This window comes from Geotrypetes seraphini, chromosome 9, assembly GCF_902459505.1.
Source record: "Geotrypetes seraphini chromosome 9, aGeoSer1.1, whole genome shotgun sequence".
Taxonomy (NCBI): Eukaryota; Metazoa; Chordata; class Amphibia; order Gymnophiona; family Dermophiidae; genus Geotrypetes; species Geotrypetes seraphini.
In genome coordinates, this window is record NC_047092.1 from 30,372,946 (window position 1) to 30,392,682 (window position 19,737).

The 19,737-nt window shown below is 42.1% G+C and overlaps 1 protein-coding gene across 3 annotated transcripts in view; it reads right to left on the reverse strand.

The window, feature by feature from the left end:
• PTPRZ1 (protein tyrosine phosphatase receptor type Z1) overlaps positions 1-19,737 on the reverse strand; it is a 269,276-nt gene that overhangs the window by 34,948 nt on the left and 214,591 nt on the right. For 2 of the 3 annotated variants that reach the window (XM_033958765.1, XM_033958763.1), the window contains 5 exons: positions 15,378-15,469; positions 10,664-10,749; positions 4,501-4,521; positions 4,243-4,339; positions 757-839 (listed from right to left, as the gene is read on the reverse strand). In XM_033958765.1, the coding sequence (XP_033814656.1) occupies positions 757-839; positions 4,243-4,339; positions 4,501-4,521; positions 10,664-10,749; positions 15,378-15,469 (379 nt within the window). The remainder of the gene's footprint in view (positions 1-756; positions 840-4,242; positions 4,340-4,500; positions 4,522-10,663; positions 10,750-15,377; positions 15,470-19,737) is intronic. The other variant, XM_033958764.1, reaches the window with a different exon arrangement.

Genomic DNA, 19,737 nt, shown 5'->3' on the forward strand with positions numbered 1-19,737 from the left:
ACACACTCCCCCAGTGGTCACTAATCCCCTCTCACCCCCAAATACCTGCATAAAACAGTGCATATCTATTTCTATGACAGCTGCAGATACTATGGCCAGTCTTAGTAGAGCTGTAAGCAGGTCTCTGGAGTAGCCTGGTGGGCAGTGCAATGGACTGCAGAGAAGGGGACCCAGGCCCATATGACACCCTAACTAGCATAATTGTGGTGGAAAGTGTGAGGCCACCAAAAACCCACTGTACTACCATATAGGTGACAACTGCAGGTATAAGGGTTATTGGAATAGTAGATAGGTGGATTCTGTAGGTTTTGGAGGAGATATGTACCTGGCACCCTTAATATGCTGGCATGTCTATGTGACAAGTCCATTGAAAATGCTGGCCCCTCCTACAATGCAAATGGATTGTTTTGGACTTTTTTTCAATAATGGAAAAAAAAAATTAGGCATCTAGCTGGGCAATTAAAAAAAAAAAAAAAAAAAAAAAAGAGGAGACATCTTGTGGGTTTGAAAATGGACATTTTCTCCACCTGACTTTTGGACGTTTTTCTCAAAATGTCCAAAGTTGGACTTAGACATCCTATTGTAAATGTCACTCCATCACGGTTCATAGGTTTGGCTGAAAATACGGGACAAATTTAGGCATCCAATTTAGGAGATCCTTTTTAAAAAAAATATATATATTGGCTTCGCTGTTCAAATAAAGCAATCACGTTTCAGCAACATGAATCTATCTGAAACACTAAAAATGAAACTTACGTCGATGTAGTTTGCATTAATATAATCAGAAATGCGTCCATCTTTTTCGGCAAGCTGTGAAAGTTTAACTCTGCTGTGATCATCTGTAACAAAACAAGAGGCACAGAGTCAGACTGTGTAGACGGCAAATTCAAATGGTTTGATTTTAGCTGTGAGATTTGGAAGACATGCAGAGTGAAAGAGCGCTTAGCCAAGGTTGAAATCACCTGCAAATTTATGGACTACTTGCTTTAATTATGTATATACTAGTATTTTAGCCTGTTACATTAACGGGTGCTAGAATATATGTCTGTCTGTCTTTATTTCTGTCGCTCTCTTTTCTTCCCGCTGTCTTTCTTTCTGTCTGTCTCTCTCCCTGGCCCTCTTTGTCTGTCTGTCTTTCTGTGTCTCTCCCTGCTCCTGTGTCTTTCTTCTTTTCTTTCTGTCTCCCTTCCTCCCGCTGTCTGTCTTTCTTTCTATCTATCTGTCTACATCTATCTACGTCTCCTCTCTCGATCCCCGCCAGAGTCGGAAGTCTTCTCCGACTCTGGTGAGGTTCGATAGAGGAGCCGCGGTGGGGGCTTTGAACAAAAAAAAATGAACTTTGTCTGGCCGGAGCTGGCAAGCCCGCTGCGAGACAGAGAGATGCGTGGTAAGCACGCATGCGCACTCTGCCGGCCACGGAACTACAGATCAGGCAACATGGTGTTAAGAGTGCGCATGTGCGCTTAGCGTTTTATTATTATAGATGGCAATACAAGTCTATAACTATGCAGTGGGTCGCTCCCTTTTATTGCAATGGCTGAAAAGTTCTCATTTGCAACTTGCCCTTTCTGGCTCTCTCTGTTGTCTTCAGGACACAGCACTAGTGCGGGAGAGGGGAGATGTGGGAAATTGATTGGCATTGTAATAGTTCTTTTTTCTACTACTAGGGAACAATAATATTGTATAATTGTGATAATTACATTACATTACATTAGTGATTTCTATTCCGCCTTTACCTTGCAGTTCAAGGCGGTATAATTGAATAGCTACACATATGTCACAATATTGTGAATTTTATAATATACATTAAAATGTTCTTTTAAATAGTGCTCAGACCCACAACCTTCAGTGTTCGAGTGTATAAAACAAAACACAGGTTGCCTTCAGACTATCATAGCACCATTTATGTCTTATACCACCATATGTTATAATAAAGCAATCTTATGACTAATATTTTTAAGAACTTATCTTTTCTGGTGGTAATGTCACATGACAGGCAGCGCAGCGTTATAAAGTACTCATGCGTCCTATTCCAAGAGGCCTACAAGGCTTTCTTCAAAGAACAATTTTATCAGGTTTAAAAGTCATACTTTATCTTTGGATTGGACCTTTAAGACCAAAATATAGTCATTGGCGTTCTAGAATGTTACACATTTTAACAATAGAAAGTATGCAATTATCAGAATGGAACACTAGACAGGGAAGACAATTTTTTACTATTTGGCAACCTTATTTAGATACATTAACACCACACACTCACAGCCGTATATTATTTAATATGTAATTACAGTTCTAAAATGGGGGAAAAAGGGGAAGGAATTGAGTATGTTTGTTTTTAATGATAATGTTTATTGTATATTAACTCTGTAAATTTTGTTTTTCTTCTTGTTGTATTTGAAAATATTTTTTTACTCTTTTGTTTATATTTGAAATGTAATAAATATGATTTACATTAAATACCTATATAATATAAATGTGCATGAGTCGAGTCTCTTTCATTTGAAAGGAAACTCTGCAATGAGAGGGCATAGGATGAAGTTAAGAGGTGATAGGCTCCGGAGTAATCTGAGGAGATACTTTTTTTACGGAAAGGGTGGTAGATGCGTGGAACAGTCTCCCGGAAGAGGTGGTGGAGACACTGTGTCTGAATTCCAAAGGGCCTGGGCAAGTGGGATCTCTCAGAGAGAGAAAGAGATAATGGTTATTGTGGATGGGCAGCTCTATGACCTCACAATGCAGTTGCAAAGAGCCTTAGCCTATAGGAAGAGGAGATGCAAATGTTAAGAGCCTTAGCCAATAGGGAGAGGAGGAGATAGTGGATGCTGCAGATGGGCAGACTGGAAGGGCCATTTGCCCTTTATCTGCCATCATGTTTCTATGTTTCTAAAACAGGTGATTTTCAAAACTATATAGGGGGAAATTCTATGCACAATGCCGAATGTTAGATTGCAATTCAACCACCCTGGTAACAAATCCTTTACCCCACAATAATTCAATGTATTATCAGCTTTTCTTTCACAGGGTACAAAATAATCATAGTCTTAAGATCTTCAACAATGGTTTGTCAACCTTATTATGGGCTTCAGCGGCAACACTTGATGCTCAAATGCTTTCATAGCACCAAGATTTAAACACCCACCTCCTCATTAGCCCTTCTCAACTCTTATTATATATAAGCATTTGATTACTTAGCCATTTAAACAAATTATAGCATAATTAGGACTTATCTTAAAGGTTTTATTTGTCCATTGGCCAACATGTTTCGCCAAAAAAACGTTTTTTTCAAGAACTTCCCCTACAGACATAAAACATCATATTACCTTTCTAATCACCATTTCTTTCACATACACTCAAATTCCATTCAGCCTCTCACCTACTCCTTCTGCCACACACCATTAACTGCCCCTACTTGATGACATCACTCTACCACTAAGCTTAGTAGGAAATAAGTTTGAGAGGGGATTCCATAACCATTTTGTGTCCGGAAAAGCTGGGGAAGTTAATGGTGTGCGGCAGGAGTACATGAGAGGCTGAATGGGACTTGAGTGTATGTGAAAAAAATGGCAATTAGAAAGATAATATGATTAGAAAGATAATCTGATGATAATCTGATTAGATAATATGATGATAATAGATATATGATGATAATAGATAATATGATATGATGATAGTATGATTGATAATAGATTGATGATAGATTGATAATATGATAAATGATTGATTATATGATAATATAAAATGATAAAATGATAATTGATAAAATGATTGATGATTGATAATATGATAAATGTTATGATATGACTGATAATATGATAAATTGATAATATGATTGATAATAGATTGATGATAATAGATAATATGATGATAATATGATTAGAAAGATAATATGATGATAATATGATGTAGGAGGAAGTCCTTGAAAAAGCCGTTTTCTTCAGCGAAACATGTTGGATGTATATTCTCTGGCCGACCTGAAAAGTAGGCGTGGCCAGGGGGAAGAGAATAGGCGTGGTTGAGTTAGATTTCGCTAGGTGTCCAAGATAGGCACCAGCACACTAGGCCTAATATAGCGGGGCCTACCTTTAGGATGCCAAATTCTATAAATGGCACCTAGTGGTTGATTGACAACCGCTCTGAGCAGTGCCTACAATGTAGTTGCCGCTAGGCGCTGTTTATAGAATCTGGCCCTTTGTCACCTGGAACTATCCTATCGCTAGGAAAGAAAACCACTTCCATACTTACAAGCAACAATATTTATGTAGCGATTCTTATTCTTGTTGTCTGGATGGTTAGAGATGTCTGATGTAATGCCTAGGTCAACAGTGGAGCTCTGAATTTCCTATAGGTTGATAAGATAAATATTACTACTGTTTCTAGCAATAATAAATCTGCAGCGTTCTATGCATTGTAAGATGTGTACATATATTCTACAGAATTAAAATGTACTCTAGCACCTAAAGACTACTTCTCTACCAAAAATGCAGTGAAATATTGCCTTACCTGATAAAACTTTTTCATTGTCTAATGAGGGAATGAATACAGAGAGAGCACATAAATTTCACAGCACACAACCAATGGGAAATGCATTTAGTTCACATGCGTATGAAAATCATTCGAGATCGTGCAGTAATAAATACGAGAAGAAACAAAAATGGATGTTAAGAACTCCCATTAGATCTCATGCAAACAGAAGAATATTGGATTTGGAGCATGCAGGTTGAAAGAGGACTCATGCTATAAAGCTGCTTATTATCATCACATGAACTTGTTACTGATGAAAAAACAATGAAAATGCTTGTCACTGATTTGTAGAAAAGTTAATATGCCAGAATTTGGCACTTGAGACAGATATTATCTGAAAGGTACGCCGTCAATAGCGTGCAGGACATTGGCATGCTGACAATCCCACCCTGACAAATGCGCACCCCCATGAACCCTCTCAGAGCGCAAATGGGAAGGCAAAACGTTATCCTGTGCGCAAATATCAGGCTGGGTTTGTCAGCGTGTCAATGTCCTGTGTGCATTTGATGGGTCACCCATATGATACTTTTGCTTTTTTTTTTTTTTTTTTAATAACTCTGTAATGAATTAGTTCAAGACACAGGTGTTCTCTATGGAAGATAAACTAATTTAAAAAAATGTAAATTGAAAATTGAAATGTTTTTCTAATACCAAAGTTAGAGCAAGAAGTGGAGAGAGATTTCCATTCAGCCATTAGTTTTTATATTACTTGAGTATCAGATGCATATTTCACATTATTGTCTGTAGAGGTCATTGAAATCAAGCTCACCCTTGCCACGTTTTGGGACAGAATCAGCAGGAAGTGATCAGCTTTTCGCTGACAGCCACTGGCGTTAAACCAGGAAATCCAATGACAGGCCACATCTGGCATTGCCATTGAAGTTCCAAGTTTGCAGAGCTGGCTAAAGCATAGTGGTTAGAGCTGAGGTTGTGAGTTCAAACTAAAGAATGACACAGGGACAAACTTTTTCCCATCCCCGAAGGAAATCATTTTCCTGTACCGTCCCCGTGAATTCTTTTCCTGTCCCTGCACCATTCCTGCATGCTCCGTCCTCATCTGCACAAACCTCAAACACTTTAAAATCATAAGTAGCAACATTTCTAGAGTTCAGATTGTGATGTCATAATGCCTCATTCCACCAATGACTAAGCTCCGTCCTCATCTGCATAAGCCTCAAACACTAAAATCATAAGTAGCAACATTCTAGAGCTCAGATTGATGTCATAATGCCTCATTCCACCAGTGCCTAAACTCTGTCCTCATCTTCACAAGCCTCAAAAACTCTGTCCTCATCTTCACAAGCCTCAAACACTTTAAAATCATAAGTAGCAACATTCCAGAGCTTAGCTTGTGATGTCATAATGCCTCATTCCACCAATGCCTAAGCTCCGTCCTCATCTGCACAAGCCTCAAACACTTTAAAATCATAAGTGTTCAAAGCTTGTGCAGTTAAGGCAGAGCTTACAGGAACGGGGCAGGGACAGGGACACAACTCAAGGGAAAATGGGGAAATTGAATTCCTGCGGGGACGGGCACAAATTTGACCCCCATGTCATTCTCTAGTTCAAACCCTGGGCTTCTTGACCTTGGGCAAGTCACTTAATCCTCCATTGCCCCAGGTACCCACTGGGACAGATAGGGAAAATGCTTGACGTGCCTGTATGTAAACCGCTTTGAGTGTGGTTGTAAAACTACAAAAAGGCAGTAAACAAATTCTAATCCCTATCCCTAAAGTGTGATATTCAGCACTTAACTGGCTACACTTATCACATAAAGATAGGAGCAACTTTTAAATTGGCTGGTTACATTCTGAATATCAGCACTTAACCAGCTAAGTGCTGACTCCTCCTCCAGAACGCCTCCCAAAAAAGCCGGTTTCAGATTGGCACTAACCAATTATTTCGGCAGCATTAACACTTAAGTGCCGCCGAAAATGAGCAGTTAGCCCTGAACAGGCAGCTTAATCTGAGTGAAGGAGTGGCCTCGGCACCCTGAGGTTGTGAGTTCAATCCCAGCCTATTCCCCATAACTCTGAGCATCACTAAACCCTCCATTATCCCAGGCACCATAGACTGTTAGTTTCCCAGGACAAATAGAGAAAAATGCTAAAAGAGTACCTGATTCCTGCTTTGGGTGAATCTCTTCATAAAAGGCAGTTAATAAATCTTAATAAATAAGCCAGCCAGTCTGGCCAGTTAAATCACTTTTGAATACTGACCCCTTTGGAGGCAATTCCATAATTGGTCACCTTTAATGAGGCCCACAGTAGGATCCCTTTTCTATAACAGAATCTAGTGGCTGGGAGTGCAACGCCATGGCTTTTGGGTTTATGGTGGAGAACGACACGGTGATAAAATTCATCACGTTCCCATCCCTGCGGATAACCGTGGGAAACCATCCCCATGTCATTCTTTAAGGAGAGAGGGAAGAATCAGTAGGAATGGGCAAAACCACTGACCCTCAAGCCTTGCATTGAAGCATGCTGCTTTAGAAAGACCAAGGCTGAGATAGACACTAAAAAAAAGGCACAGGATGCCATACTGGGACAGACTGAAGGTCCATCAAGCCCAGTCCATCAAGCCTTGCATTAAAGAACGCTGGTGTAGAAGGACTGAGGTTGAGACAAGGATCCTGTTTCCAACACAGACCAACCGAGGTCCCAAGTACCTACCAGAAACCCAAAGAGTAGCAACATTCTAGAGTTCAAATTGTGATGTCATAATGCCTCATTCCACCAATGCTTATGAGCCAACCTCATCAGTGATGCCACAATGGGTTCATTATCCTACACTTGGCTCACATAAGAATCAGAGTATGAATGGGCTCAGCCACTGACCCTCAAGCCTTGCATTGAAGAATGCTGGTGTAGAAGGACTGAGGTTGAGATAGACACTAAAGAATGACAGTCTCTGGTATCCAGAGCAGATATTTTGATGTCATAATGTCTCATTTCACCAATAAGAGCCAAGCTTATCAGTGATGTCACAATGGCTTCATTATCCTATACTTGGCTCACATGAGAATCAGAGTATGAATGGGCTCAGCCACTGACCCTCAAACCTTGCATTGAAGAATGCTGGTGTAGAAGGACTGAGGTTGAGATAGACACTAAAGAATGACAGTCTTTGGTATCCAGAGCAGATATTGTTGATGTCATAATGCCACATTCCACCAATGACTCAGAGCCAATCACATCACTGATATCACAATGGGTTCATTATCCTATATTTGGCTCACATAAGAATCAGAGTATGAATGGGCTCAGCCACTGACTCTCAAGCCTTGCATTGAAGAACGCTGGTGTAGAAGGACTGAGGTTGAGACAGACACTAGAGAATGACATGGGAAGGTTTCCCACGGTTATCCACAGGGACAGGAACGGGGATGAATTTTGTCACCGTATCAGTATGGGGCTCTGGATGGAGTGTCCAGGGCATGCAGAACACACTTCCTGCATTTACCACACAGATTTTGCACATATATCCTCTGTTATGTTTTGCAGTTAACATAGGGTTAGTGTAAACAGCTATCAGATAGTTACTGATCTTTTTTTTTTATTTTTTATAGGACGCCCTGGATGTCCTAGGTAACTGGTCTAACTCCTGACCTCTTTTTGGACCCGGTTGTTCTTTCCCCTTCTGTTATATTTTAAGCCCACCCAAATTCCTCTGGAAACACACCCAGACCACGCTCCCTTGCCAGATGCCCATTCTGCAGCCTCGGGACTTAGGTTATGTTATGCTAATCAGGCTTTCTATTCCACCTTTACCTATTAAGTTCAACGCCAGATTACATCACAAGAGGTTGGGTCAGTTACCATGGACAGTTTGACTTGGACATTCAATAGAGTTGATAGTGCAGGTAGATCATAACGAAGTCAAACAGAGAAAGCGATATAATCTCATGCGGTTAAACAACTTTTGAAACCAAACTTAGATGATTTTTAAATGCAGAACTTCCTGTATTATCCTATGATACTTTTTTATTCGGTACTTCTATGAGAGTTAAGAGTCAAATATTATCTAATAATAATAAACTTTTACTCATTATGACAGGAGTTGCCCTACAACATATTACAAAAAATTGGGATCGGCTAAGTTATAGTTTTTGGTGGAATTCTTTATGTCATATATTTAAAATGGAACGTGTAATAGCTATACAACAGGGACACTTAAAGAAATTTAGGGATGTTTGGGAGCCATTAACAAAATATTGTAAAGATTGAATAATATTTTTCCGTTTGAATATATACATCCAGGGTGGGGGTAGGGGGGTGGGATTCTTTCTGGATTCTTATGTGGAGATAAGTGTTGGGTTGGGAGGGGGGTGGGGTATTTGCTATGAATGAATCCTGTAAGAATATTAAGTGATGTCACAGTGTAAATTGAATGTATATTGTATCACAGTTATTGAAAGTTTTAAAATTAAATAAAGATTAAAAAAAAAAAAAAAAGAACTTCCTGTACTTATTTTCTAGCCTTTAAAGAATTTATTACACGACATAAGAAAGATGTGAACACAAAAGCCTGCATATTTTTCTTCCTAACTCTTCAGAATATAACATTGAGAGAAAGCCCTGCAGCAGGACAGAAAAATGACTATTAACAGTCACAGAGCTAGGAGAAAAGTTTCTTGTTTGTCTGTTTGGTTTTTATTTATCTATTTTTTTTTTTTTTTTTTGTAGACCAGGCATGTGTATAATATGCTTAAGCGGTATATCAAATGTTAACAAAGCATAAACATAAAACATGTCCACTGGAATGGAGAAAACCAATTCTTTAAGATCTTTGTTTACAGATTTGACTGTACTGTATCACCAGGGGCCGCTGAAAAGTTCTCCGCCCAACCAACAAAGTTGGGGGCAAGTCTCCATCGAGGGCTATACACTTACCCCCTCTTTTACTAAGGTGCGCTAACCGATTAGCGTGCGCTAAATGCCAACGCGTCCATAGACTAACATGCACGTGTTAGCGATTAGCGCACGCTAAATCGATTAGCACGTGCTAATCGGTTAGCGCACCTTAGCAAAAGAGGAGGTTAGTGTAGCGATTTTCCACATTTTGTCGTTTCATCAGAAAAAATATGGAGTGAAGAAAGTGGAAAATCGCTGGATTGAGACCTGGATTCTCTATATGGTGCCGATATCGGTGTCCACCTAAAAAGCGGCCACCGATCATGGGTCAGCCATGTGGCAGCGTTGTATAGAGAATCGTACCTCCGGGAAAGATAGGTGCCAGAAATGTAGGCCGGGGTTTTTCAGGCCTACATATCTGGCGCCTATCTATGTTGTGAATTGCGCCTACTTAGACGCTATAGGCTGCTTAACGCCACTTCCTACAGTGTTATTAAGTGGCCTAAAACATAGGCGTTTGAATGGGGGAGGCCACAAGGGGCCATGGCCTCCCCCAAAATTCTCAGTCGGTTATTTTTTGTCTTCTTCTTCTTCCATTTTTGCCAGTCCTTCTCCCGGGTGGCTTGTTTAAATCCCGTCGGGAGTCTACCGCACAGCCACCGCACAGCGTCAGACAGCAGGCCTGCCCCGGAACCCTTCATTCTACTTCCGGGACAGGCCTTGTGGAAGCTGCACGCTGCCGGGAGGAGGTGGGTGGGAGACTCGGGAGCTCCTGGGCTCCTCCAAACAAAGCGGCATTCCGCTGCCTATGGCCTAAAGCACCCACAGAGGTACGATTCTGGTGCCGATTTTTTAGGCAGCAGTAGGCTCCTTGAAACTCACCCCCTCTTTTACAAAGGTGCGCTAAGCTTTTTAGCATGCGCTAAATATTAGCGTGCGCTAAACGCTAACACGTGCATGTTATCCTAAGGATGCATTAGCGGTTAGCGCACACGTTGATTTGGTGCACGCTAAATCCACGCTAAAATGCTTAGCGCGCCTTTGTAAAAGAGGGCCTCAGTTAAAAACGTTGTTTGAATTGCATTTTTTTTTACTGAGCTTGGACACCAACTGCTGCCTAAAAAAAAATCGGTGCCAGTTAGAGGATCCGTGCCTGAGTGTACAGGGCCTCGACGGAGTCAGCCCCAGCTTTGTTGGTTGGTTTGACAACTTTTCAGCCGCCCCTTGCATATATTATATCGCTTACTGAGTATTTATCATTACTAAAAACAAATGCCGTTGAATCATACCTCAAATTCTTCAGTAAACCCATTCCTAGAATGCAAATCGCTAACGTGTTTCGGAAAGTACTTCAGAGGAATGGCGCCAATGTCATCTTAAAAGAGAAAGAAAAGGGCAGGGTAAAACAAGGACATATGGACATGGTGATGGAATTTACAAAAGACATTAATAATGCCTGAAAGTGATTTGCCTTTCGATCAAATTACATCTTATACCAATGTGTATTTTTGCTTTGCACCCAATTAGCTGTGTTACTTTTATTACGAGAAACAAGTTTCCAAGTTGATTTAATCTTTGATATACTGTTTATCAAAACATACCTAAAAGGTTTACAGTGATCAAATATTATTAAAATAAAATAAAAGTAGAAAATAAAAATAGAGGGGGGCGATAAAACATGTAGAGTTACAGGTACAAAAAGGACTAAGAGGGAAGGGTGAGATATTAAGGCCATCTTTTACTAAGGTGCGCTACACACACTAATTGGTTAGCGCCCCTTAGTAAAAGAAGGGGTAAATACGGTGGTAGTAATTTTAAAATGGCAAATAAAGGTGAAACACATTCCAATAAAGGGCACCTAAATCAGAGCCTGCCCGAAAAAAGCATATCCTGTGTCTACCGAAACTGAATCTGAAATTGGCCACTTGGTTTCAGCAGAAACTGAAGCCGTAAACAAAACTGGCTGCCCTCCGCAGCCCCCACCCAACCAAAAAAAGCCCCCTCCCTGACCCACCCACTGGTGGCAGCCCCTTCCTAGGCCTACCTTGTTGGCGGATAGGGCTCAGGAGTGTCCCCACCGGATCCTGCGCACAGCTGGCTGCAGGTCAAAATGGCTGCCAAGACATGTCATTTATAGGACATAGAGTGAGATTTGTTTGTATGAGATTATTTTGTCTTTGCAAAATATTTATGCTTAGAATTGATTTACAGATGCTAAGCTTGTGCCCCTGATGCAGGCGTGTGCTGAAACATGGCCGAGTTGAGCAATCCTTACATCCAGGGCCAGTAAACAGCATCCTGTGCTAAATGCTAAATCTATAAAGGTCATTTACTGATAATCAACCTTTATAGAACATGCTTAGCGTGGATTCCTGCACCCAACTTTGGGTAGGAGCACTTAGGCCTGCTGAAACCTGGTGTAAATCCTCGTGCCTGATTGGTGGTAGCTGGGCGTGTAAATCCAAGTATTCTATACCATGGCGCCTAATTTCTGGGAATTCTCCTGTCCCACCCGTGCCCCATTTTGAGTTGTGTGCTATGGAATTTATGTGGACATAAGGCAGTTTTTTAAAAATTTATTTAAAATATTTATATCCCGCATGGCCTAAAATCTGTGCCACTTAAGAGCCAAGTTACTCCAATTAACTCTAATAATTATTAGCACCTAATCGACTAATTGCAACCCCCTCCCCCTTTAACAAAACTGCACAAGAGGTTTTTAGTGCCGGCCAGCGCACTGAATGCTCTGCGCAGCTCTGACAGTCATAGAGTTCCTATCAGCGTCGGAGCAGCACACAGCATTCAGTGCGCCAGCAGGCGTTAAAAAGCTGTTGCACAGTTTTGTAAAAGGGGGAGTAGTTTAGGTGAACATCTGAGATCCGTACCCACATTTGGGCGTATAACTCTGGGGGACCTATATACGAGGGACCTTCAAAACATTTCCGCACTTTTATTTTGTAAACGCTATCTATTAAATGTTACAAAAAGCAAATTACATCACTTTTCCACATAATCACCCGCTTTTGCGAAATATTTTCCCAGTGTCCTACTAACTTACCCTCTTACCACTTCTCCTGCCCACAAAAATATGAAAGCGCAGAAACGTTCTGAAGAACCCTCGTAGAATTCGAGGGCAAGTGAATGAACTTATCTTTAATAAAGGGATTATCATCATACTGCTGCTACTTGCATGTTTTTTTTATCCAACTTGTGATCCTCTTTCATAGAATGAAAACCAGGAGGAACTAATGTTGTTCCACAACACAGAGGACTGGATATATCTATTATTATAGGTGATTTCATAAAAGCAATGACATGCAATCAAACTGAAATAAAAGTAATTTTTAAAAAGTTAAAGATAGTCATTGGTGAAGTTTCTGTGCTTAATTTTTTTGGGGGGTGGGCATATTAATGGTGGGGGGAGGGGAACCAATTCAGTAACCGCACCTACAACGTTTGAGGTCCACCATCCTATGATGATAATTTATCCTTTGGAGGGTTTATGGTGTTTTAGGAAGCCCTGCTGAATTTCATTGGTCTCAAAGGTCAATCTGCCTTTCTAGAAATTGTAAAGTGTGTTTACAGATAACTTGAATGAACAGAATCCCACAAAATGACTGATGCAACATGGCTGCACCACTTCATATCACGCTGTGTGGGGAAAACGTAATAATTCTATCTACAGCCGAGGAAGGAAGAAGTGTGAAAAAGGAATGCTTCACTTATCAGCTAATCTAAAGATCTGCTGGATAGCTTAATAAAAAGTCTTTCGTGTGAATCATTAAAATCTAGTGAAAGGATTTATAGATAGGTAATAGAAGTAGCCATTACCATAATGATCTCTAGGAGAAGTGAGGAAGCAGGCTGGTCTTCCAGAAAATAATGTGAAATAAATGATTCATTTATCATGCACTTCTGTAGCTATGGCATGGAATATTAAGATGAAAAGTAGCATTGTTGGCAAATAATTCATGAGGTGTGAACCAGCCAGTGTGCTCACTTCTCAGTGGTGAAGCTATTAGCAAAGGCCCCAGTTTTCCACTATTAAGTGGTCAGGACAAGAGCCACATAACTTCTGTCTTGTTAAAGAATAATAGAAAAACAAGGGGCCTTCCATCAACCTGCCTAATGGGCCAACTCCTACCAACTCCAATTCGGCCTAATGGGCCGACTCCTACCAACTCCAATTCGGGCGCCAGGCTGCCTCTGTTTGAAACCAAACCTTTCCATATCTTCCAGCTAAGCCCTCCCTCTGCATCAGGTACCTCACTGCTTCTTCTTCATACTAGCGATATAGCCATAGGGGAGGGGGGCCCAAGGAGACTAAGGTCCCCTCAAAATTGCGACACCATCTGTCACTATGACCGGTGGGATCCCTATGTGCATAAACTGAGCAATAGGGGGCTGGTGTAGCGGTATTACGAAAAGTGTTGCCAATTGTGAGCCTTGAGAGTTTATGGCCACTGGAGGAAGACCTCTCCAGCTGGCAAGACTTGGCAATTTACAGGTATTTACAGTTTGAGTTGAGGGTCATGGGAGGTGAACTGCATAAGATAGGACTGCATTTTATGTGGTCCTATTTATGCAATTACCTTAGGTAGTTAAGTTGCTAGGTGCCATTGAGTTGAATTGTCAATCATCTGCCAGGTGCTGTTTATAGAATCACGCCTAACGGCGCCTAAGCGCTCTTAAACACCAGTAGGCGTTGAGTCCTTAGGCGCACTGCCATTTAGGCCAGGCGCCGTTTATAGAATATGGGCCTAACTGGTTACGTTAGCCCTGGCCGTTGGCTACTAGCCATTTACATCGCTTTCAATACTGACTTCCCAGCTTTTATTTAAATGCCACAGCTAGTGTTTCAGAGCAAAACATTTACAGACTGTGGAAATTAAATAATGACCAGTATGAATTAAGTTGGTGGTAACAGACCTTACCAAAGCAGGACTTTCTACACACTGGCAAGCCTTGTCTTTCCAGAGGTGACTTATTTCGGTGATTTCATTTCCTGTTCATAAATTCCAAGAGAGGCAGGATATTCATTCACACCAGCAGCTCACAACCCAGCTGGAAGCTTAGTTCTACAAAATCCTTACAATTCCAGCTGAGAATATACTGTATAAACAAAGTCATCTGACCCGTTAATCATTTCCTAAAGGGCAAATTTATTTAAACAGGTCTGTCTCTAAAACACAGAGATTCCACATATGCTCTGTGTCTTTTTACTAAATATAAGTATATTCCTATTTCACAATTCATACATTATTCTTTGACAAGAAAACATCAATTGCATTTCAGCAGCAACCGCTATTTACATCAACAGATGTTCACTATTTCGGCTACCTAATATTTTTAGGCTTCAGGTAACAAGAATTTGTTGATATTTGATTAGGATCCATCTGTTCAGCCTCATAGAAGAGTGGACCTGAATATTAAACCTGAATTAGCCAGTCAAGCATAGGAAAAGCAGCACATATACTGTATGGCCTGGATTCTGTAACCGGTGGCCACGTCGGTGGCCGCCTTAAAAGCGGCCGCCGATCGCCTGTCAATCATTTTAGGGCGTCAGTTAAAGAATCGCGGCTTTGGGGAGTCCGTGTCGCTCAGCTGATAGGGAGGGGGGGATTCCCCTTGCTGCGATCAGCTGAGCAGCTGTGGCAGGGAACCCCCGAATCCCCCCCCACACTGTCCGCGGCAGGAGGGATGCCCACTCCCTCCTGTAGGCACGTGGCAGGAGGGGGTGAGGAACAAGCAGTTAGGTTGGGGGGAGGGCGGAGAAGAGGGCGGGGAGGAGCACCACAGCCCCAGGTGCCCCTCACCCTTCCGACGCCACTGATAGGAACTATTACTGCATGATAGTGCATGCTAATTTGTGCATGGGCTGCATTGCACATGGGGCAGGTTATTTACACAAGGGAATAGAACTACAATCTGAACCCTTGAAACATGTGCTCTCCGCCAGCCGCCGCAGTCCAGCCAGACGAGGACCCTAGTAGAACAATTTACCTGAAACTGGAAAGGTGGGCGCTAGAGGGGCAGAAATGACCCTAGGCGAAGCATTGTCTTCCAAATAGAAATGCGCCGTTTGAAAGCACTTCCTGGAAAAGAAAAAACAAACCAACCTGTCAGCCGGCAAATACTTAATATTCAGACACACTGCGGGCAGAGAATTTTCTAAGAGCTATTTGCTGCAGAGGGAACACCGATCCTAGCACTTTACAATTATGACTGAGGCACTAAGGGATCCCTTTACAAAGGTGCGTTAGGGCCTTAACGCGCGGAATAGCGCACGCTGGCCGCTACCGCTTCCTTTTAAGCAGGCGGTAGATTTTCGGCTAGCACGCGCTAATCTTCTGCATGTGCTAAAACCAGTAACACACCTTCGTAAAAGACGCCTGTAAAAGATAAACTGTAAGAATTTAAAGACATGGTTTAATACAGGTTATTCCTCTATGTCTCAGTATGCAAGAGAACCAGAAATTCACATTGTTTTTTTTTTTTTACCTGTACAGGATACAGAAAATAGAGCAGCTCTCGGACATGCTGGACAGAAGTGGCCCAACCGTTATGACTCAATTTGTTGCACTTTGAAGCTGAATTCAGCTCATTTCCCCCAACTAATTACTCTCATCCAGGGCATATGTCCTATTTTCTCTCTCTCTCTCTTTCTCTCTTCCTAGGTGCCGATTCCAAAGAGGAATGCTTCCCACAAGCACTTGTCCTGCTCCACATGCGGGGGAAGTTTTGATTGCTATAAAAGCTGCATAGTGTGTCCAGCAGGAAATTAAATACTTATACTGGTATCATTTGTGACAGGGGTGGACCTGGGGATGGGGGAAGCAGTCCCGCATGTTAGTCGACACACTGAGACGCACCTCACGCTGTGGGAACATGGGCAACTGTAGGCAGGGCGGTTCTGAAGCCGACAGATGCTCGTCCCAGGGTCCAAGGGTTTAAGAACAAATATTATTCGAGGCAACCTGGGGCTGCTGCTTTCAGAGTTCTCTCTTTTGCATTCTGCAGGGGTCGCAAAGGTAAGGGTAGCATCTGGGCCCTGCAGCTCCATAAAGTATTGGAAAAAAAACCCTTAAAAAACCAACTGCTGCCTTGTAGAATCTGGAAAACATCTCAGAGCCACTCAAGCAAAACAAAACTCTGGTGCGGGTCATTTCATTTATTTGCAATATTATTCACATCTGAGCAACTTCAAATAGAGATGTTTGAAAATATTCATCTCATTTTCTTTCCGTGTGGCGCCATTCAATTAGAAGCTTGGTCTAGAACAGCTGCCGGCTCCTCGGGCCTTTTCGGTAGCTGCAGCATTATTACACTGAGTTCTGGTATCCTGCTATAAATTGTATCAAATTCCTTCTACTACATCATCCGCAGATTTTGCCTCATGATAGTAAAAGCAAGGGTCTATGTTCTTAAACGTTATTTCACATGTTCTATTTCTGTACTGTGGGGAACAATATACTGGGGCACTATCATTTATCAGATTAATGAAAAGGTGAGTCACCTATGAAGAATCCAAACTTATTTAATATAGGAAAGGCAATAAAACGTTTTTCATTTCATTGTCTATAAAGTTAAAAGAAAATCTCCCAAATGCTCTACATGGTTGGCTTTAGCTTCCAATCCTTGAAGGTTGGAAACTGGTTTCGCTTTCAGCATATCCAGCAGTTATACGCATATTTGCATACACTTTCGCTATGAATTATACAAATATGCATAGTTGGTTACCCTGGATAAATCTGCCCTTTAAATAAACCAATGGGGTTGTGTATGCCTGCTTTATAGGTATTCTCTTTGGAGAAAGAAAGCAAAGAATGCAAAATGGCCAGTAAATCTGACTGACACCCATACCGTCCATAAATGCGCTGAGGGACTTCGATGAAACATGCTGTTGTTCTCATAAGGACAAACTGAAACTGTGTCCCTCCAGCAGCTGCTACTTTAAGAGTATTTCTATAAACCAGGCACTAACATTGCAGAGTGTGTTACATGAATAAATGGTTAAAATGCTAGCACCTGTGTGTGTAAACACCAAACATCACACTTAAGCCCTATTCTGAAATATCTGCCATCTTGAATAGTGTGTATGCGCAAGGGGGGTGGAGCAGGAACAGGATATAGGCGGGGCCAGTAGCGGGGAGCGGACCATCTCGGGCACCATCATGGTAGGAGCACCGGCACCTCTCTGCCTCCCCCATGCCACGCTGGTGCCCTCCCTTCCCCGCCTACCTGTACCTCTTTAAAATCTTCGCCAGTGCAAGCGACCACTCTAGCCTGCTGCTTGCACCGGCCGGGCTCCCTATGAAATCACTTCCGGGTCACGGGGCCAGGAAGTGACGTCGGAGGGAAAGCCAGTGCGAGCAGCAGGCCGGAGAAGCTGCTCGTGCGGGTGAAGATTTAAAAGTAAGTTATGGAGGGAGGTGGGGGGTGGGTCAGTTAGCCCTAAAGTTATTTGTGAATATTTCTTATTTACAGGCCAGTTGTGCCCCTAAACCCGGCAAATATGATGGGGAAAGTGCTTAGAATAGTGCTTAGAGTCGCTTTTTCAGAGCCCATTTTGTTTTTAGCATCATCTATAGAACTCCCCCAAAGCAGCTCACTAACCAAGTAAGTTGTGTATGCACCTGAGAAGCCCATCCAAATTCGGGTATCATATACAGAATCCTGGGGATAGTGTGCAAAGTTGTGCATGCAAGTTATAGATTGAGGTCAGTTGCATATGTAATTAAATGTAATAATGAGCTGATAATTGATATAAACTAGCAATAATTGGTACTGCGTAGTGTTGATTGGTGCTAATGTGCAACTGATCTTAGGGCAGGATTCACTAAAGTCCCGAAATCTATCCTATTCGTGTCCTATCCGTTTCCGAGTCATTGTAGCCGATCGATTCAGTAAAGCATGTCCATGCAAATGATCCAATCGTAAAATGCCGCTATTAGCGCTGAAACATCGATCGACGCCCGTGCGCACTGTATCCTTGTTGGTTTTGAAGCTGATAACGCATGCACTAGCTCTTTTGGACTTCACTGTGTAGAAATGGGGCGTGATTTAATCACGGTTTAATCTAGCTGGGGGAGGGATAGCTAGCCCTTAAAAGTTATATTTAATTTAGGATTTTTTTTTTTGTTATTTGGCATTGATATTTGAAATGTACAATGCGCAAGGAGAGCACAGGGTTAATCCGCGATTTTCTCGCCATGCGCATTACAAAGCCGAGATTCACTCCCGCGCTCGCTATGCACATTCCAAAAAAAATAAAAAATATATTTCTAATGCTTATGTACATGAAAGTTTACATATATTTAAAAGTTTAGATATATTTTGGATTTTTATAGGGGAAGATATATATTTTTAATGGCGTTCTTAACATGCACGCGTCAATTGCTAGGCAGAAATAGCCGGCGAGGATGTAAACAACTGGTCCTCAGCAGTCGTAACTTTTTGGACAGAAAAGGCCAGTCGTTTTGGACGAAATGGTTTCATGATTCGATGTGTTAAGAAATTTACATGCCTTTTTACTCATTGGCATGCGCAGATCGGATCGGATGTAGATGGGGTCTGGAGGAAGGTTAGTGAATCAAGTCGGAAAGTGAGCGCAAACCGAGCAGTACACGATTGGTTTGCTTAGTGAATCTAGCTCTTAGAATGCAATTCTACAAAATGTGAACGCAAAATCTGTGGCGCACAGCTGCAAGGCGGTGTGGACAAGGGAGCGTCTAGAGTGGCTCATGGGTGTGCTAGCACTTGCATGCACAAATGATAAAATACATCCAGTACGACATCTAACTGCCTACAATTAGGTGCGAACACTTAGATCAGCTTTGGAGATGGCCAAAGTACTAATGTCTAAAGTTAGGTGTGTAAATGCAGACTAACACTAGTATTCTGCAATCAGTGCCGTAGCAAGTGGGGCAGGGGTATAGATTGTCTTGGGTGCCAGAACCTCTCCTCTCCACCCACCCACCTTTTCAAATCTTTGCTGGCATCAAGCTGCATCTCCTACCCCACTGCTCGTGCTAGCCTCAGCTCTCCCTTCTGATGTCAGTTCCTGGTCAAAGGACCAGGAAGTGACATCAGAGGCAGAGCTGAGGCCAGTGCGAGCAACAGGAATGAGATGTTGCTTGCTGCTAGTAAAGACTTGAAGAGGATGCGGGGGGGGGGGGGTGTAATGGAGAAGAGTGCTGGGGGGACCCAGGCGCCTCCTTCTCTCGCTACGCCACTGTTTACAATGGCAATTCCACATGGAACTGCCATTATAGAACTGATGCTTAGCAACCAAATGTTTGGTGCCTAACTTTAGGCAACCTATCTTGAATTTACCCAAAGGGGATTAGGGAATTAGCTATTA